The 21,348-nt window shown below is 44.3% G+C and overlaps 2 protein-coding genes and 1 long non-coding RNA gene across 5 annotated transcripts in view; 2 read left to right on the top strand and 1 right to left on the bottom strand.

Moving 5' to 3' along the window:
• The first annotated feature begins 118 nt into the window (after positions 1-118).
• On the top strand, positions 119-8,717 carry LOC144152948 (transcription initiation factor TFIID subunit 12-like). Its single transcript, XM_077684536.1, has 7 exons — positions 119-353; positions 703-900; positions 1,791-1,991; positions 4,051-4,128; positions 4,511-4,625; positions 4,935-5,023; positions 8,609-8,717. Exons 2-7 carry the CDS (start codon positions 751-753, stop codon positions 8,645-8,647), a joined length of 672 nt encoding a protein of 223 aa, XP_077540662.1. The 5' UTR covers positions 119-353; positions 703-750; the 3' UTR covers positions 8,648-8,717.
• A 124-nt stretch (positions 8,718-8,841) lies between these two features.
• Positions 8,842-10,866, bottom strand: LOC144152947 (meiotic recombination protein DMC1/LIM15 homolog). Its single transcript, XM_077684535.1, has one exon. The coding sequence runs from the start codon at positions 10,447-10,449 to the stop codon at positions 9,427-9,429; it is 1,023 nt and encodes a 340-aa protein (XP_077540661.1). The 5' UTR covers positions 10,450-10,866; the 3' UTR covers positions 8,842-9,426.
• Positions 10,867-11,138: 272 nt separating this feature from the next.
• Positions 11,139-21,348, top strand: part of LOC144152980 (uncharacterized) — a 99,416-nt gene continuing 89,206 nt past the window's right edge. For all 3 annotated transcript variants that reach the window (XR_013319262.1, XR_013319260.1, XR_013319261.1), the window contains exons 1-2: positions 11,139-11,297; positions 17,629-17,761. This is a non-coding gene — a long non-coding RNA (uncharacterized LOC144152980). The remainder of the gene's footprint in view (positions 11,298-17,628; positions 17,762-21,348) is intronic.

The raw sequence follows: 21,348 nt of genomic DNA, 5'->3' as shown, positions 1-21,348 counted from the left end.
AACGGGGCGCTGCAATCGTCTCCGGTTTTTGGTGATAGAGGTCGGGCCTCTCGGGGGCCCGACGAAAGCAAAAAATAATGTCGAAAGCAAAAAATGATGTGAATCTTACGTAAATCAGGTGGCGGTCTCATCATTCGCAGAGATCAGCGGACTATAAAAGTGAACCTTCGAACAGAGTGCTCATTGGTGCTCAGGCATTCGTTTTGGAAGAACAAAGCTTTCTGGGGCGCAGAGTAGAAGAATTCTGCTGTTCTGTGCTCTGGTGTGGAGAGTGTTGTCGGTGTTGTCATATTGGTCTTCGATTTATGCGCGTCTGAGGTTGGTTGTGGTCCATTTGACAAGCTCGGTGTTCTGTGAGTGCTTCCTTCACTTCTTGTAAGCGTATAGGGAAAACAACGTATTTTCTAGCGGTTTGATGTTAGTTTTAGTCTGCTTCTAACACTAGTTGCATAAGCGCGTGCGTGTGCAACAGTTGGTGAACAGCATGACTGGGTTGTGGGTCATCTCAAATTGCTTTGTGCAGTGATCTCGATTTGCCTTGATGTACGGTTACAGTGGTGGGCTCATAGCGCCCAGCACTAAACAACCAAAAAGTCTGCTCAGCATTTGTAGTTGCAAAATCTTCCGAGAAAAAAAACAAGCTGTGCCGCACCACAAGATTGACAAGCGCTGCGAACTAATTCACGCGGTTATTTCTCGCAGAATGACACCGTAACAGCGGCTAAAGTGGACTTCGTCACGGCAACCGGAATGGCCACTATCCCAAGCAGCGTGGTCAGCACAGCAAGCATTTATACTACCACCGTGCCGCTTTGCCAAGGCACGGTTGAAAACCATCAATTGTGCGCTACTTCTACGGTTACTTTGCCCATCCAGGTTACCATACCACCAGTCGTAGCAGTAAGTAAATTGCTGACCTCCTTGTTTGATGAACAAGCAGCCTTTTTCGTTTTGGGGAGAGGAAATTTAGTTACTGATAACCTAAAGAGCAACCAAATCCTTCCGTGAGTACTACTACATTTTGGCGTTAAGAGGAGGATTGCGTTTGGCATAACGAAAAGGCACCAGTCTGCTGTTCTCATACTTGCACTTCCCGTTGCATGCGGCTCACTTCCCTCTTGCCATTGTTCTTTGTTTTTTTTTTTTTTCGTTTTAAGCATTACTTATTGCCAGTTGTAACGTGAAGTAACAGCCACTGCCTTCAAGGAACAAGAACGGAAAGGCTTTGTGAACACAGGTTTGCTTATCTCATTTGCATTGTTCATTGTCAAACTTGTGCCTATTTGCTGTATTTTCTGGCATACGAGTCTAGTTTTTTTTCTTTTTCTTTCGATTTAGAGACTGATCTCTCTGAATGGAGTTTCCAAAGTTGATTAACATTTGTAAGAACTAACCCGGAATATGTCAAGGTGGTTTGCCCGTACTTGCTGGTCTTCTTCAAGTGTGCAAATTGTCATTGAGTAGTGGAGCGACTGTCCACACAGATCAAGCTCTGAGGTAGTCCATTTGAGCATATTTGGCGATCACAGTACACCACATACACGCATGTGGAGTTACCAGTGCACCTTCACCACACCCAACCAACAAAAAATGCGCTACTTTACCATTGGAATACCTCAGAAAAAGGGCATTCTGTGAGCGGTGCAACTTGTAAAATGGTGCGCCGCTCATAATGCAGTCCACTGAACGGTAAACATGCCACTTTCAACAACTGATTCCTAAGTTAGAACCTGTGCAGTGGCGACAAGATGATTGTTGGATTTTTTTTTTTCTTTTTTCTATTACCTCAGCACACAGTAGTGCAGCCCACTACAGCGTTGAGCGGCACCATAACCATGCCAGCAGTGACGCCCACTGTGACCCCCATAACGTCATCCGCAAACATGGGCCTTGCCACAGCCTGTGCTCCTGCCATGGCCACAACACTGGTCAAGACCATGGTTCCCACAAGCCTCCCCGACAGGCATGTGAGCATGGGCGACGGCGCTCAGGTTTGTATGCCAAGGATTAAAAGTTGAACTGGGAATTTCCTTGTTACATTGCTACGCAGTGTGAAAAGGTGTTACTGAAGACGAGAGTGAACCTTTTTTTAGGCTACTGGAAAGCTTCGTACTGTTTTTTTGTACTTGCTGCACCTGTTTTGCTGTTTTTCTAGGTGGCCTAGAGATGGACCTGTAAGAGAGAGACAAAGTAAATGTGCTATTGGAAGTGAGAAAGGGATTCAGGGAGGTGTTCTCATTCCAGGATTTCTTGAGCTTGGGCCACATCAGCAACCGTAAGCCTGAAAGCACCGAGCTAGTCAAGTTAGCTGGCACATTGGCTTCTCAATTTAATTTTAAATGGCAGTCTGTGGCCCATATCACAGTGCACTTAATGTTGAAATTCACTACGAATGCTGAGGTTCACTATCCATATACCAAATACACCACTTCTGTGTAGCTGTCATGGTGACAAGGTTAGGGGATGGGATGTGTTCAGCTTTGTGGTGAAACTTTCCAGCTGCTGTGAGTGTTACCTGTGGGGTCTATCTCGGATCAAACGAAGGAACTGAATACTTTTCTAAGACCAGCTGTGGCTACTCTTGTTCCTCGCGATTCAGGCTGGCTTAACTAATGAACTTGAACTACCTCACCAATTTGCCGGCCAGTCTGGTCTGCAGAACTTGGCTTTTACGTGGTAGCCTGCTGTTAAAAAAACCCTCTTGTCGCAATTGCTGAAAAACTATCAAAGCCATGCATTGATCCAGCTTAGCTGGCTTAAAGTTATTTTCAAGGTTGTAGCACTGTGTACGTTTGGGAATAGTACAATTTGCAAGTCTCTGTTGACTATGTTGATGTCCAGAGGGGCTGGAGTGCTTCTCATGCTTTTGGCAGATTTGTGAAGGAGTTGTTCGGGTATTCGATGCAGGAAATTATTTAAAATATCCTGATTTGATGCAACTGGGCTTAACCCTTTGAGGGTCGAATTTTTTCACCAAATGCGACCCCCCAGGGTTGATATTTGTTATTGCTGATTTAAGTCCTTCGGATGAATCTATTTAGAGAAAAAAATTATAATTTTTTTAGGGTGACCTAAAGTGACAAAAAAATCATTTGTGTTGTTACATATTTGTGGTTTATTCATGAGTAACGCAAGAAAAATTCTAAATAAAAATCTTATACTACTTTTACAAAATGATGAATTGTGCATTGATGCATCGAAATCAGATAGACATCAGTGCAGATGCTTGATAGGAGCTGTTAAAAGTGCCTAAATGCGTGTGAAGGTTTGGTAGTCAGGCCATTGGGTTCGTCGTGTGTGCAGTGCAACTGAGCTTTTCTTGGAGGCATTGTCACTTCATCACGAGACGATTTGTCAGGAGTGGTGCTTGGTGTGGAAATCTTGCATTGGACAGCATTGCATATTTCATTGTCTGTCAAGGTATTAGTGGTTGATGCCTCATTGTCACATTACACGAACTCTTCGAAACTGCAACTGTCGTCTGTTTAACTGGTCGCACAACGACTGCAGTACTTGTGCACCACATTCATGGGTTCAGTTTACAGGAACAAAAACTAAAAATGGAAGGGCTTTAGGGCGGGATAAGGGAAGTGCTCATTGCTTCAAAACCAGCAATGCCTGCGGCTGGTCATCATATTAAGCTTTATATCCTCTAACCCTTGCTGTTCATTTAGTGGGGACACCACTTCTGAATTTCTCACCTTAGTATGTGAATTATTGATGTTTTATCATTTTTATATCGATTTCTTCACCAGAACGGGCTTCTTTATACAAGGAAAGAAATACACAGGGGTCTACGATTGCAAAATAGAGACCACGGTTTGCTTTCACTATATCAATACCTTCTCCATATGCAGGTTCACTATATTGAGGTCTAGTGTACTTTGATGGTTCCATACAGTTCATGATGCACTTCCATGCTTCGGTGCAAAATCCTTGTGTATGCTTATTGTAATGAACATGTTGGGGAAGCTTGCTTGACCTTATGCTGCTGTCAGGGTCAACTTGCTCTGCTTGTAAACCAGCATGATCACCGGCTCACTTTTGCAGGTTCTGACTAAGCAGCGGCTCCAAGATCTGGTGAAGGAGGTGGATCCAAACGAGCAGCTGGACGACGACGTGGAAGAAGTAAGCCAGCTGCGGGTTTTACCAGTTTCACTCTGCCGCAGGAATGTGGCCTTGCCGAACCGTGCACAATTTGAGCACAAACTACAACAGGGCTAGGGCAGGTCACAAAAAGTTGCAGTATTGTATAGTGGAGCTAACGAAAAACGCAACTAGTGCCAATTTGTAGCCCCAGCATAGGATGCTATGTGGTCTGCAACGAAACTTGGCTACACAGAGCCCCAACAAATCTACTTGAGCCAAAAAAAACTGCTCTCCACACGGTAACTTAGTCAGGTTAGACGTTGAATTAAGGAAAGGCACTAATGAAAAAGAAAAAAATAAACAGAGAAGGAAGTGCCTTAATTTGGAGCTATAATTGTTTATTTTTTAAAAACCATTGCAGCTGCTCCTGCAAGTGGCTGATGACTTTATCGAGAACGTGGTTACAACCTCTTGCCTGCTTGCCAAGCACCGAAAGTCCAGTGTCCTGGAAACCAAAGATGTGCAGCTGAGTCTCGGTGAGTGTTCCTGAGTGCAGTTTTCAAGCTGTGTGCATTTGCAGAGAGGGCAAAAGAACTGCTATATCACTAATAAATCGAAAATAATTATACTGGAACTTTTCTAATGTGAAACTATATATGCATAAATATAGTCGCAGGTCTGCACTGAGACTTACTGGTCAACCTGTTCTGAACCAGGCCTAGCTCAACTAATTGCAGCTACTTCTTCAGCCGTGTACCATATGAAATGAAGGCCTCTTTATAGTTGACCCGCTCCCAAAAACGGAAAAAAAGGGTGCTCATGTCTTTTCCGCTTCACTTTTGCAGAGAAAAACTGGAACATGTGGATCCCTGGGTTTGGTGCCGAAGAGCTGCAGCCGTACAAGAAAGCAAGCAGCACTGAAGCGCATAAGCAGGTGCAGAAAGCTTGCCTGCATTGCTCGTCTGCCCAAGTGCTGCTGCTGCTTGCACCCCTCCTCTTTTTCGACACTGCAAAGCTCGCGCACTTATACTTTGTTCAAGCTCAGAAAAGGGCAGGGCTGGCCCACTTTGGCTTCCACCCGGATTCGGCTAAACAAGCTCGTTAAACTGAGCGTTTAGTTCCTGTGTTTAACTCTTTCGTTACCACGCCTATTCAAATAGATCACCGGTGATCGATGATTTATATTGCCTATTTCAACATGTTGTAGTCGTTTCTCGTGCACCTAATGCGGCCAGTGGTAAGTGTAGGCACTGCCCTTTTAGAAGAAGTTTAAATTTTCCCGCTCCGGCGACACTGAGATTTTTGACGGCGTTTTTGGCGAGCTGAGGTGCATGTGTTTTTGAGGAAGGGGGCGTGGCTGCTGCACTCGAGAAAAAAGGATGCAGATCGTGGTTAAACTGCATTACCATGATATTTTTTTTGTCAAAAGGCTCCTGGCAAGTCAAATACCAAATAATGCGGTCAGCTTTGTAATCCGACAGCGTTGAGAGGTGATAATTACTTGAAAATGGCCCCAGCTATTCACTAATGATCTTTGGTTCGGAGAAAGGGCAGCTTTATTCTCCCAAAGCTTATTTCTGATGGTCCCCCACATGTCTAGCAAGTGTGCCTGCCATTTTCAACCAGTTTCCAGCAGTTTCGGTTTCGCTTTTGCATTGCGAAATTCATATTTGGCGCTACTACGCAGTTACCCAACTACAAGCTCATTTGCCATGGCGCCTCCGTTGCCCACTACTGCTCCTCAAAACAAGCATGCCGCTCGCGCTTCCACTTTATCTATGCCTTGCTTCTGCGATAAGAGCTTCCGCTGAAAGTCAAACGATAACACCAAGTCGTCGGGTATCAGTTCAGACGAGGAGAACGCTTCCAATTGGCCTTGAACACCGCCAGCTGTTCACCGGCCAGTTTCGGTTTCATACGAGGGTATTTCTGGAGTTCTAGTGTCGCTTCTTAGTAGTACTTTCTATTCTGACAAAGTCTCCAACAGCCTTGTATTTGTTTCTTTTCGAAATTGTTAGGTGGCGCTGCAATGTAGTAGGCTCGTAGTGCTGAACTCGCTTCACAGCCCGACGGCGTCTTGGTGAAAGCTTGCTCGGCATGATTCTAGCGCATCGTACCTTATTCTACCAAGCAGGGCTACCAAGCAGTTTGCCCCTCGTTACTGGATGCGCAAGCGATAGCCGGCACACCGCTGAAGTAAATCACAAAAAAAAAAATAAAAAGAAGAGCCATCGCCGCAAGAAAATAATTTGTGTATTTCCGCAGTGTGGCAGCACATGCCAAGCAAGAGAAGTTGGCGAGAAAGGCGTGCTTTTTAAACATACAAGCGATGACGTACATATACGTTATTGACCATTTTGAAGGTGTTTTCAGAGGACGTATATGCAAGTCCGTGACCCTGAAACGGTTAACACTGGATTTCTTGTGGTGAGAAGTCACTTGGCTGCACGAGACTCAGATGTTGAGAGTGCAAAAGGCAGATCAAGCTTATGTGGGGCAGCTCTGCCAGTCTTCTGCAGCATTATTTGTGCAGCAGGAAACTTGATGTGCAGCCTTGTTAGGGAGGAGTGTTGGTAACTCTTTCGCTACCGCCGGAAAATTTACTAATTTTAGGGATCCAAGAAAACATTTTTTTTTCCTGCTAAAAAATTGGTTAGGCACTAATTGCAAGAGCACAAAATGCAGATTATTTAACGGCATTTCCAATAATACCGGTTTTTTAAAGGTTTTTATATATCATAGTTGTGAAAAAAAATATCAAAACCAAAATTTTTGTCAAGTTGTCGAAAAAAATGATAAAAAAGGAGTTGTGTATATCAAACCACCGGTAGTAGAAAAAAATTAGAATATACATTTTGTAGGAAAACATTTCAAAAACACACCCTAGAAAAAATGTCGACTTGCGCTGAACAGTTTGTAAGATATAAAAAAAAATGTTAGCATGCACGGTGCTCGTGTCATGTGGTGAAGCCCAACCTCCAATTCAAAATGTGCAATTTCGGGTGGTTTCCTGGAATAAATCTGGCGGTTTGTCATTACCAGAGGCACCAATTTGCCCCCACATAACGTAAAAACATCTTGTCAATGGCTGACTTTGCATTTACAGCGAGCAAAATATTTGGGACAAGCACGCGATGCGGAAAAAAACATGCATGAAGTTGAAAACGGAACGCCGTGGCTGACGCTTGTTGTCGTTCACGGTCAGTTATCTCTCAAAACATAAAGCTGAGCTTTATTATCATCATCTTACTCGCAATGGTAGCCTTGCTTGCAAAAATGAGGTACGATGAGCTAGAATCGTGCGCTGCGATCTTCGGCCGAGTAGCAGTTGCGCGCTGAAAAATATCAGCACAACGAGCCTCCTCTATTGCAGTGCCACCTAACATTTTTCAAATGAAACAGTACAAAAACTTATCAGAGACTCCGTCCGAATAGACAGTTCAACTAAGCAGCAACATTAGACAACCGGATATACCCTCGCATGGAAACGAAACTGGTAGGCGAACAGCTGGCAGTGTAAGGCCGGTTTGAAGCGCTGTCCTCGGCGGAACAGATATCTGGCGACTGGGTGTGACCTTTTGACTTGCATCTGGAGTTCTTATCGCAGAAATCGGATTAGGGTGGGGGGAAATCAGGAGCGCCGTGCTTTGTTCGAGGATCAGTTGCGGATGCTTCAGGCGCCTTGGCAGGTAGCCTTGAAGTTGGGTAACTGCGTAGTAGCGCTAAATATGAATTTCGCGATGCAGAAACGAAACCGAAACTGTTGTAAACTGTTTGCGAATGGTCCTGGGGTAAGTAGAACTACCACAGTACTTAGACCAACGTGCGCAAAGGCAATAAAACTGCCTAAAATCATAAAGTAGCTTTGCAACCAGGCACTGCTTGACATTTTCAGCCGATTTCTGGGATTATTACTGTCAGCGCGCAAACCTGACGGTTGAAAATCGTTTGCTAGTTCCCCATTCACGCCCTGATAGCAAAAAACAAGCGCTGGTGCAGAGTCATTACGAGTTGCACGCATTCTTCGTTGGTAGCCGTGACGCGCGATGACCACGCCCCTTTTCCACACCCAGGGGATTCAAAAGCGTGTCAAAAATCATGTTTCCGTTGCAAAAATGAAAACAAAACTGATTTTGAAAGGCCATTTTCTGATCTAACTCCGAACAGCTTTACTTGTTCGAGAAACGCCTGGAACGCTATGAAAAGGCGCTCCCAAAAGTATCGATCAAATTGATCGATTTTGATAGGCGCGGTAGCGAAAGAGTTAAGAAGCGCTTCTTCCGGGGTTTTTTTTTAGAGAGAACTGCTTTGGTGCTGCATCCTCTTTGTGCTTATTTATCCAAGGCTCCAAAAAGTGCATTGTGCATGTGTTACAAGCTTTTTTTCTTGGGGCTTATGCATGGAAAAACTAAACATCTCCCTTTTGTGTCCAAGCAATTTTTTTGCTGTGGGGCTTGTGTTATGTGGCATTGCATGGTGCTTTGACTCATGATGGTGTTTGCTTCTTTTTTTTTTTCAGCGCATGGCACTCATCCGAAAGACCCTCAAGAAATATTAGCTACATAAATCTCTTGGGAACATCTGCCATTGTTTTTGGGACGTTTGCAAATAAAACTATCTTCGGCGTGTCTGTTGCATAAGAGTTTTTCCTTGTTTACCAAATATGTGCTTAGTTATCGTCTCCTGAACTTGCAGGTCTCTTCCCATATAAAAAGGTGGCGCGCTCAAGCTCCCAATGACTTTTGCAGTTCATCACATAGTTTATTACCTTGCAAGTCCGTAGGGATTAAAGCAATGATATCTCTGCACTTTATAGCTCAAGCAGGAGCCATTCGGTGACTTGGCTGGCATTATGTTCAGGCTACTTTGGGGCTAAAACTCTGTGCACAGATCAGTACTGCATTACAAATACAAATAGGAACCTTGCGGGTAGTTTTAATAGCAAGAGAATATGGTAAGATTTGTAGCATGGGGGACTGATTTTACCCGCTTTACACACCAAACTTTGCAACAGCTTTTTGCAAGATGCCAGCAGTCTTTGTTTTGGAATAAATAACAATTGGAAGTGAATAACTCTTTATTGGAATATGCAGAAACCCTTTAACAGAAGAGGTTGTGTCCTTGAATACAAGAATGGACATGTAAATGAGAACTTGTCAATGTTCAACTGCAAACAAGTGTTCCTTTGTGTGAACTTTTGGTACTTAACCATCACAAATACTTTTTTTTTTTCAAGTAAAGCGAAGAACACTAAAGATAAAAAAAAAAATTATGGCACGAGACCAAGCTTGGAACTCAGCAGCTAGCTTTGCATCCAAAGAGTTCCAATGCAGTGTACTACTCGGTGGCATCCGTGATGCCCCCAGCCGTAATAGCAAACGTTGCCTCATTCTCCGGCTGATCCGGGCTGTCGTAGATCTTTGCAATGCGGATTTCACCGCGTCCCTTGCGCAGAGCAATGCGTGTCGTCGAGGCGTGAGCTAAGATGTGTCCACCAATCGGCTTCTTCGGGTCCGCCTGGAAACTCATGGCCGCTCCTGGGTCGGCGGTCATCTGGTTGGTGATGAACACGGCCACGTTGTACTCTTCGGAGATCTTCTGGAGCTTGGAGAGCATCTGCGCTAGCTTCTGCTGCCTGTCGGCGAGCTCGCCGCGGCCGCTGAAGTCGACGCGGAAGAGAGCCATGATCGAGTCGACTACGAGTAGCTTGTACGCGCCGGCCTCCTCATGGAACTTGGCCGCCACTTGGTCGAGCATTTCCATCTGGTGCTCGCTGGTGAAGGCTCGTGCGTAAAGGACGTTTTCAAGCACGGTCGCGTGGTCGACGTTGAATCGGTCGGCAATAGCGCGAAGCCGGTCCGGGCGGAAAGTGTTCTCGGTGTCGATGAAAATGGCTTTCCCGGCGCCGTAACCGTTCTCGTCCCCCAGTTGACAGGTGACGCAGAGGGTGTGTGAAAGCTGTGTTTTGCCCGTACGGAACTCTCCAAACACTTCGGTGATGGCCATGCTTTCGACGCCACCGCCCATCAACTTGTCGAACTCCTTGCTGCCAGTCGAGACTCTGAACACGTAGCGCCGTTTTTCGCACACTTCGAGTGCTGTCAGAAAACTGCCACCCACGGCTACTTTGGCGATGATCTCTTTAATCTTGTCAACTTTTGCTTCGGAGATTCCCTTAATAGCGCACAGCCTCTTCCGTGTGGTCATTTGCACTCCCTTAATTGTGCAGATTCCTACTGCCTTCAGCTTCTTGATGTCAGCCACATTGATTCCATGGTTCTGCAGTATGTCAATGTCCTGAAAGAATTCTTCGTCGTCGAGCACCTGGCCCTGGGCTTCTTCAACAACTTGGTCACACATTTCGGTGTTTTGGCTTAGAGGAATAACGTATATGAAACGGAAATACGAGGCTCTCCGAGACAGCGCGAAGGCAGACGTCCGATATAAACGAACACAACGGGTATGGCAGACGGGAACAAAATCCTGAATAAATATGGCCACTTGTTAGAGACACGAATACAGCGCACTGTGCTATATTTTACAGTTTCGCTGAAAAATTATTTGGTACATTACAGCAGTTCAACGTAGTAACTCATATTTTTTCAAACTTCGCAGACGATCGAAGTCGCGTGCTGTTCACTTTAATCTGTTACACGAATTTCTCACTGAATCGATACACCGTTCATTGCAATCTGTTTTTAAATTATTTGCAGATCAAAAGTATTTTTGCACACATCTGATCACGCAAACGCTGTTTGTGTTTAAATTAAGCCTGAGGGAATGAATTCGAGGTGTCGTCTGCTACTGCGGGTGCGGGCGTCTTTCTTTTTTTTTTTTTGTGGCGTTTGCTTTTTTTTAGAGGCGGTTTCTCTTATTTTTTGAATTTTTATTATATAGCAATAAAATTTTCCCATGCTAAAATAAAACGAGCGCATAAAGTAATTGCAAACACTGCTTGCCGTTTAAAAAACAGATGAAAACAAACAAAACGCAACAAAAAACAAACTGTGGCGCCATTGGAAAGCAGACGTCCGTTCAATCACCCGTTCAATTCAGTGGCGCGAACACTAGGCGTGAACTAGAGTGAACTAGAATAGTTCACTATACAATAAACGCCTGCAGTTTCTTCCGCTTCATTCACAATTCGTCCATCTACTCTGTAAGTGGTCGTGGAAACAGCTACGCATCGAAAACAGAGATAAAAAAAGGTAAGCCGGGCAGAGTGGAAGCGCTTGTGTTTACGCGCACATATAAGCTGCGCATACGTTTCTTTTTTAACGCGGAATCTTCATTCTGTATATTGCTTTGCATGCACGAAAGCGAACCACAGCGTACACATCCTGAAGATGCCAAACCGCAATCATGAGAGACGACCGTGCTTCGCCAAATCTTCCTTTGCCCGGTAACCCACGCCCGCTTCACAGCTCGCGCTGGAAGCAGTACATACGTCTGTCTTGCTTTTATTGCATAGGCACGTACACATGTCGGAAAATTTTTCGGGGCTGTCTTTTCGTTATCGCGTCGCTATCAACCGGAGGGAGAGGAGATGAAGCAAATGCGCAGTCTTCGGAAAGCTGCAGCTGTGCACGTTGCCATGGAGACAAATAGCGCGAAGCGCGCACCACTCTACTTGCCTTGCGACTCCTGCCACCGCTTGCACGCGTTTAAAATCTTGCGGTAGTGCTGGCTTGCACGCAGCCAGCACTACTGACTGGGGTACACCCCAGTAAGATGACCATGCAGAGGATGCCATTACCCTCGATCGAGCTCAGGCAGCTGCAAACAAACACCTGCTGCACCCACGGAACACTACTCCATGCCATCTACCCAACTATATACACAATTTACTTGTCAACACTGCCCCGCTCCCAACACCATATGGTGTGGGAGTTCCGACACTCATTACGTCCCACCCTAGAGCAGTGGGCCCGGAGGACCAGCTGACCAGCAACGGCAGGGCCCGTCGGGCAGCAAAGGACCAACGCTTCCTGGACTAAGGCCTCCTACCGATTAAGGCACGAATACCGTACAATAAACGTTTATTCCTCCTCCTGCAGCCAGCATGCGGGCGGCAAAGGGCAAGAAACACAAATGACGGCGACGAAAGGAGCCGATACTGGGTGCAGCAACAGGAACGTTCGACAGCCAGCGAAGCAAGCGTGACCACTGAGACTATAGAGCGCTAAGCACGGTACGGTGTGTAAGGGCTAGGCGAGAAACGTCGTGTCGCCGACTTCTGACGCCTATTGCTATCAGGCGTACAATGTGCGCTTATGCGCACTTTTAAATATCCACCGCTAGATCTTCAAATGATGTGTTTACCTATCTGAACAAACCATTATCACTCACTCATTAGCAAGAGTCACCGTTAATTAATTACCATTACAATCACTTTGTTTATCGCCCCGGGTTTCTTCCAGATCTATTCCTTGCTTTGGATGAGGTTTCGTCCACACGTAACCACTGCTAAAGTTTTATCTGATCTGAACTCATTACTAGTAATTAACAACTATAGTTTATCAACGAAATTATCAGTAATTAACGACTAGCAGTTATTTGATCTGGCTACACAATGAGCTGTATTGGTTTGACGTGGTAGGTGAAAATCAAGACTGACTGACAACACTAATGTAACACAGTGCACATTGCGAAGACTGTTGAAGAATAAAAAAATGTACATAAGTGCTCCTATTTAAATGCATATTCCAAACAAGGTTTAGGGATAAATCCTTGTTCCTCCACAGCTCACGTCGAAGAGTCCTGATCTTCCATACACCGGAGTGATGCTTTTGCCCCTCGGCTTGCGTGTGAACGTTGTGCATCCTTGGTGCTTCATGCTATGGAGGGTGGCGTACCATTCATGGCCCTCACTTACTAGTGCCAGCCAACGGAGCTGGAGAAACGAGACGAATCAACGACCTGTTGCAAAGTTCATTCAATCCGGCATTTGCGTGACAAGGAGCAACTCTTGAATTGAACACAGAAAGTCCAATTTTTCAAATGCAGTGCAATATCATGAAGGCTGATTTTAAGCTCTATTGAAGGAATTGGCTCTCCTCTTGCAAAACTCAGCACCAGCCTGGAGGACAGGATTATAGGAAAAGCTACGTATGCAGCTCGTACAGTGCATTTGCTTCAATGATCGACCGAGATCGCTGACAGTACTGGCCTGTACAACGTGACATTACAATTCACGCTTGCCTGGCATACAAAATGACATTGGAAAAGCCACCTATAGTTTGTCAGCTATCATCGAAAGCAAGTTCTCAAGTCGTATTCAATTGTGAGCAGATACGTTGACAACCAGTCCCAGGCGTGATGAAAAATAGGGAGCCTCCTTGACATGCCAGGCCACCGCTTATTGGACTGTGATTGTAGGGTTTAACACGCCGGTGCAACGCAGGCGATGAGGCGCACCGTAGTGGACGGCACCGGATTAATTTTGACCACCTGGGGATCTTTAACGTGCACTGAAATCTCGTACACACAGGCGTTTTCGCTTTTCGCCTCCATCATAAAAGCGGCCTCTGTGGCCGGGAATCGAACCCGCGACCTTGTGCTCAGCAGTGCAACGCCTTAGCCACTGAGCCACCGCGGTGGGTGTCGGACTGGTGATTCTGTCGAAATACAGAGGAAAATTGGGAAAACCAAGTGCCGGAGTGTGGACCTGGTATCCACAGGCAGTCCAACACTATATCGTAATCATGGAGGCTTACTGCTTCATCACGGCCAGGATGGAGTATACGCAGGGGAAGCGATTGCGCACGCGTTAGCTCGGGTACAGCTATGGCTCCACACATCAATTCATGAAAAATAAACCGAGACGCAATAAATGTCAAGTTAAAAGAAAGAGGGGGTGGGGGGGTTTGCTGCAATTGCAAACATGCAATTGCAGTTAAAAATGTGTGCTAACCGGTTGCGAAAGCATCATGGCCTTCCAGGACCAGCTGATTTAGTGCGACCAGTACATCGAGGCACTATTTAATGGTCCATTGATGAGCCAAAACATTTCTATCTTGCTGGCTACGGTGCAAACATCTGATGGTGGAAACATCACGGTTTTCAAGGGCAAGCTCAGTTCGGGCTGGCTATACCCGGTCAATGCTGCTTTTTGTGACACAGCGTCATTGCAAAGAATTTTAAAGTGAAACAAGAAGTGATTAAAAGATATACTACAGAAAGCAATAAAAAGGGAATGCCTAACACTATTAATTGCTGCGGATTGCCAGATGACCCTATGAAATCCTGCTGCGTGACTCAGCTGCAGGCATGCAGCAAGATAGTTTGCACCTTGGGAACAAATCCTCCAATTGGAGTGACGAGACATAGAGCCATGGCACATGGTGTGCCATCCTAGGAGCCCTACGACAGATTTCTCTGCTGTGCGAATAACCCCCCCCCCCATCTTGGGTGTCTGAAGTCTTCTTCCGGAGGATTCGGGCTAGAGATGCCTGAATCCTCCGTAAGAAGACTTGGACATGGGGACCTGTACCGGCAAGTACGAACCGGTTCCAGGAGCCCACACATCTGCTGTGGCTCTCCCGAGGAACACAAATCATTCATGACAGGGCGCTCAGTGACGTGGTCTCAGGATTCAGAATAGAATTGCATGACTACAACTCCTGATGCAAGATACGCACACTTAAGACTAAATGGTACAATACAATCGCACAAAACTGGACTGCATGCTTCCTCACATGTTTGCTTGTCCAGTCTTTACGTCCAGTGTATGTGTCCATTCTAGTATGTCTTTTGTTTTAAACCAGCACAGTCGAACCAACAATGTATAACCAACTAGCCCACCACCAAGCGCTACTCAAGCTTATCCATTAACTATCCTGCTTGCTTGCTCCACTATCTTTAATTTTCATGTTCTCCTCCTCTTATTACTTTCTACTTTTTTTACATCCTCTTTTCTCTTTACATCTGATATTTAATGCCACACAGCAACTTTTAAGGAGAAAAAAGTATGTATCGTGTAATGATATCGAAAGCAGCAAAAGTAACCATAGGCACAAATCGTTTAAATTCGAAATTCCAGTTTTTACTGACGTTTGACGGTGGTGATGTCCATATCTACCATTCCACTGAAAGCACTTTGTGCCATGCACTAGGCCAAAGCGCTCGCCACCAGGCATTTACCAGTAGAGACAGAGCCCAGCCAGTGATACATTTTTAAAACCTTTTTACTAGAAACTAAAGAACGTACACACTTGTCACGCATCGTCAAGACACAGAAGTGTTTTCTTCTTCTTCCTACGATGAAACTGCACGTGTTGCTCGCCAACTCGTTGATAACACTGACAAGGAAGAAACCTGATGCCCAGGCGCTCAGACACGTGCGCGTGCGCAAGCGAGCATTCGCGAAGATCCTAGATGTGTACACGCACGTTAATACCCACACACGTGAAAGGAACACCAATGTTCGATTGACGATGAGTCAGTGGTGTGGTATGGACGCAACATGAATAAAATGCTATTCACTTTTCAATTATCCTGCCCATACTTAATTAAGCATGTGCGTGTGTGAATACGTATGCGACACATTTTAGAGCAGGAGAAATTAGTGTTAATGAACGCATTCATGACACAATGTCATGATCAGCACCCAAGGAAGAAACAGAAAATAACAAGTCAGAAATGTGTACGCATCATAAAGTCAAAGCAAGATTAAGGGTGGTAACAACCGACTTGCAAGAAAAACAGTGCTCACTTATGGCTAGATAAGTGTACAAAGGGAATAAAAACAAAAGTGCGACCCCTGTGAACAATGCAGCATCACTGTGCACAAAACTGCGTCGTAGTATGAGAGTTCAAGTTGATGTACACCTCTGAAAGCTTGCTGCATCAAAACAACTGTTAGGAAAGTACAAGCGAGACAACAAGCCTTTGCACCAATTCCTTTGTTTGACATGTTCGAAGTGGACTAGCGCCTTGGAAGGGTTCGCACAATTTCTGGCTCAATATTCGGCAGAAAAACACTTCGAATTGCACGTGCACCTGCCGACTGTGGCAGCAGTTGACTGCAGTTCGGTTTTGGTGCCCCTGTCTTAATGAATGTGAGAGGCTGTGTCCTCCATTGCATAGTGAGCCACACCGCAATTGGGTTTAGCTACACGAGCTCCCATACGTAACCTTGTGCCCTACAGCCAAGAGTTTAGAGACCCCTTGCACAGCTCCGCGAACTTGATTCACTAGGCATCGAGCTGTGGAAACAACGCCCAGTCCACTTCTGCTTTGTTGTTCATCGTAATAATTTGGCATTTTTAGCTGTCGAAAGACTTGCTCATCACTCGAACGAGCCTCTCGTCATCACACTCAAGATGATCAAAACACAGCGCCGACATGTTCAAAGCTGGAGCAAATGTGTAACGTCGGCACCATTGAATACTTCGATATCAAGTCGTCTATTATCTTTGCTAGTTGTTTTTATTCAGCATTCTTGAGTGATTGGTATATACGAAATGATGCTATTGACACATTCAGAACAGACACATTCCACACAAACAACACCCAGAAAGTGTCGCACGCGATAATGTACATATAGATGGTTTGCTGTGTTTGAATGTACAAACATGTGTCCGTGTGTGAGTTCAAGCAAATATAGTTACAAGAATAACACGCTTCCGTCAAGAATTGGCAATAACGTTCGGTGAAACAGTCCATTCAACATATCCGCAACGGCTCCAAACAACACGCACTCTCGCGTCGCCCTACAACCGCAGATCAGGCGGCTTCCTATGACAGTGGGAGATGGTTGACGTTGTACAGGTAGCAGTTACGTTTATTCACCAAAACCGACTGCCATGGGGAGAAAAAAAAGACTGTTGTCGGTAAGCCCTTTGCAACGTGGGAATGGCAGTTCGTGGCCATATAACTGCTCATCAGATGCAATGATTCCCGATTTTACAATTGGACTGGTTGTGTGACAAGTTACTGGGGATAGTCATATGAAGGGGATCAAACACAGGTTTTGATCAAAATCGTGGTTTGCAAGAACTTCTGCTGGGCAATCAAGACAAGACAAAAAGCTCTTATGCTAACAAGACGGCAGTACACCATAGTATACTGTTTACTGTATTCAATGTTGCAATAAACAGCAAGTTTTGCATGTGTTGCGGCTGTCCTTCAACGGCCAGTATCTGGGGTAGAGTCTGTCAAGTCGTCACTTGGGCTGACCGGGAAACCAGGCTAATTAAAGTTCTTTACTACTACCAGTACTTCCGATATACTAATAGACAAACACACATTCTTCTAAGTGGCATCTATCTGCATCATTATTTTGCAAAAAAAGCCTCGATTGTTTTCAAGATATAGAGTTTCTTTTATTTTCTTTTCCCTCGTATAATTAAATTATCGATCACATTGCGTGGTTAATCTGGTCATAACAGCCAACTCTCCACGTCTATATTTTGTAGCACCGTCATGTGCCAAGTCATCGCTTCATAGATGAGAACGTTGTTACTATCATAAAATGTGGTGCACTTATATCCTTAAGCGTCACTTGTAACACTTTATTTCTCCATTCGCACGTTGCAGAAAGCTGAAAGGGATTACAGGAGGGAGCCCCACATTTCTTCTCAGCCTCTCTCTGCTAGCACACTGGTCATCTCTCGAGGAAGCACAGAACGGAAACAGGACGAAGGAAGCAAAAAATTGAGCCTTGTCTCGCGTGAGTACGACACTCCCATTGATTGGTCTAGGTAGCGATCCTGAGTACACGTATATGTAGAGGTTGTGGCGATGCTGTCCGTGTTCCTTGTGCACTTGGTGAACAGCGCAGGACAGCTTGAGAGTGCTAACGATACTGTTACAAGGGATGGTACATTTGTAGGACGGGAGAAGGGTGCACTCCGCTTTGTTGACCACGCTTAACTTTTGGGCCGGTCGGTCTCGAAGCTGCCATGAGACCGATTCTGTACACGCATCAGCTCTCCAGCGTTGGCAGCGACAAGGGGCTCAAGACTGCCGTGTTTGGCAACACCTCTGTTACAATATATGCAGAGTGGGGTGGGAACCTTAACATCATCATCTTTTTTTTTAATTGGCTCTTCTTATAACAACACTGTTTTAGAAGAATGTCAGATGTGATAGAACAGCACCCGCGATGCTTGTCTATAAGCTAGCGCTCAAAAGGACAGCACGCTATCAGATAACCGGCAGGGACATACATGATGGATTCCTGAACAGTTTTCCTGAACCAGGAAAGAAAATATTGTAGTGAATCTGGCCATTCAAAAGCAGGGAGGGCAACGCTACACGATGTACTGGTAATTGATTCAAACGGCATTGTAGAGTAGTTTTGGAAATAGTAGTGCCAATGTGGAAAGTGCAGGTCCTCTACTGTAATGTAGCTTCGTTACATTCATTCCTTGTGAGATCATGACATTTTCGACCTATGAACTAAAAAAATACTGTGGCTAACTCAGGTTTGGGGTACCTTATGCAGGTTTGAGTAGATTCGAGTTTTGTTAGTTACAAGTTTTGTTAGTTACAAGACATGTAACTTCGTAAATTTAAGATGTTTAATTAACCTTTTAAAGCAGCCTTAAAAGCATCTGTTTCACCAAAAGTTTGGCTTAAACGGATATTTCTTTTGTATTCTGATTGTTATGAGGAATCAAAGGTGTTCCTTCAGAATATCCGAGAATTTTTGAGGTTGATATCGTCTTGAACGGGTGGATGATTAAGGGAAGCATAAAAAAATACAGCGTAAAACCATCTACGATCATACAGCCCAAAAAAAATTAGTGGCTCCCTCGGGTGTATATGGGACGGATGTCCATAACACTTTTGGCACTCAGTCGCAATTACGAAACCATTTGTTTGTCACACATGGCCATATGTGGGTAACAGACAACATTTTTATTGATTGGAATCTCACAAGCTAAAGTATGGTGCTCGGGATTCTTGAAATGATATAATAGTACCTACATTGAAAGCACCGTAAACTGCATAACATTTTAACGGCGAGTATGAAAGAGAGAAACAGCTTCTCCTGGCTCTCCTTACAATATGGTATCAACAGTTGTTCGCTTAGTCTTGAATAACACTAACGCCTTGATAAAAAAGAAAAGAATGAAAAGCAACAGTCAACGTTCATGTGTATCATTGCATTTATCCGATTTCTTCCTCATTTTGTTGTGCCACAGCCATCAGCTGAACTTACCAAATATACCAAGAGTTACATAATGTTATCACATTACATGTGCTGACTTTTTTTACTCGTGGCCGGAACAAATAAGGACTGGTTAAAAAAAATCAAATTTTAAATGATGTTTGCAACCATGTTTACAAACCTAGACAGATGAAAGACGAGAAAAAGATATGGCACTGCTTTGCTGTGTGACTAACACCAACACACTGGGTTGTGCAAATGCGAAGACAGGGGTTTTGGGTTCACGTATGCTTACGAGGGATATTTTGATGTTATTTGCTCCCCCTAAATAAAGTATGGAGTTGCTATCCAGCCTAGAAATGTTCCAAAATCATAGATTGTTGGTATGTCACTCTGTGGTGCACGTATGAAAGTGCAATTTTAGAAGTTTCTGCTGCAAACGAAAGAAAGAGAAGAATAAGGAACGAATAAAGAATGTACACATTACAGAAAGGAGGATAAAAAGAAGGAAAAAAACTTACAAATGAATGAATGAATAGAGCATTTTAACTTGTCACAGCCATGTTTAAAGCTTTGCAAAATTATTCGTGCAATAGTTATATATGAAGGAACTAGAACAATTTGAAGAATAGTAAGATTGATATACAATATTGCGTGGCATCACGAGGAAATTATGTTTTCCCAGCTTCTAAAATCACCTGGTAGGACAGATGTGACCATAGTACGTTTTTGATACGAAGCTTGGAACAAATCAAAACAAAACTAATACCTCTCAGGTTATCAGATTTTTCAGCTTTTTTGCGTACAATATGTGAAAGCCTGTTGTTGTCATGCTGATTTTTTCTGGAACTAAAGCAACTGTGTACAGAGGCACCACCATCGCCTTCTAACTGCAATAACATTACCAGTCTTTGCAATAAATTATTTCGTCCCCTAGTTTCGCACATTTCCTTCCACCTGCAGGTTGATTATGGGTCATATAGCTCCTGCTGTAAGGAATCAGTGGGAGTTGAACAGGAGGTGGGATCTTTTTAAGAATATCACTGAAGGAACTAACAGGAGAAGATGGAGCACCATTTATGTATTCCTGGAGCTTTCCACCGCAGTAATGCGGAAGTGTTACTCAGAGCAGCAATGTAACGTTACTCTTTATGGCTTCCGATGAACATTGTTCTGAGTAACGTTACTGAGAGTAACTTTAACCTGCTCCACTTATCACCACTAACGCTCCTCAGAGCAGCAATGTTATGCTACTGGGTGTGACCTCTGGGTATGACTCTGGGAAATGTTGCTTTTAGTAACGTTACTCCCAGTAATGTTATTCAGCAATCACAGTAACTTTGCACTCAGAGTAGGCTCCGTTACACATTGAGCCTTCACGTGGTAGCAACAGCCCCCATGCTATTCATGTGTACACTGCATGTCAACAGTGCTACCCCTCACCCCACCAGTGCGTTTAACGCTGCACCCAAAGCCAGGGTGGCCAGTGTCCTAGATAAAGAAAAGTTTATTTAAGGACTGTGACCATGGGTGCAGGTTTTAAAACTTTAATCGTATGCCATTATGCTGTTTAATTAAGAAAAACAAAAATGTGCATGTGAATGTTTGTGTGGGGTCATTGCTTTTGAATAAATTTTAAATTCCTATCACAGAGTTGTCTATTTCGTGATAGAGTATATTTACTCAATTTTGGAGCAAGCTTTTTACATAGAAAAAGAATGTCACCGTAGAGTTGATTTGCCTTAGAGTAGAGTATGCCTGGTAAAAAAATAAAGCGTCGTACCTGTTGCGAGCAATAACTCCATCAAGAGGGCCCCATTTTATTTTAGACTGTAGACTACTACTGAGCATTACTCAAAAGAAGTCCTTGCTGGTCATTATAGTGTATAGCTTCTAATAGGTGACACACTCAGAAGTTATGTGGCAACTTTATCCTCCATTCTTTTCACCCTTTTTAAATGGTAGGTGCCTTAGTAGGCCAGAATACATGAATTGTGTCATTCAGTGTTCCCAGTAAAAATTCCTGGAACAAAAACACTGTGGGCTCCAATGCACAATACCCACTTCATAGTAACAACAGAGGTCTAGGTGTCTCATGTTTGAAAGAAAGGTGAGAGTGTGGCGTTAAAAATATCAGGGCA

Source organism: Haemaphysalis longicornis, unplaced genomic scaffold, assembly GCF_048455015.1.
Source record: "Haemaphysalis longicornis isolate Haplotype H1 unplaced genomic scaffold, Haemaphysalis longicornis Haplotype H1 scaffold_9, whole genome shotgun sequence".
Taxonomy (NCBI): Eukaryota; Metazoa; Arthropoda; class Arachnida; order Ixodida; family Ixodidae; genus Haemaphysalis; species Haemaphysalis longicornis.
This window is presented reverse-complemented; position numbering and strand designations above follow the sequence as displayed.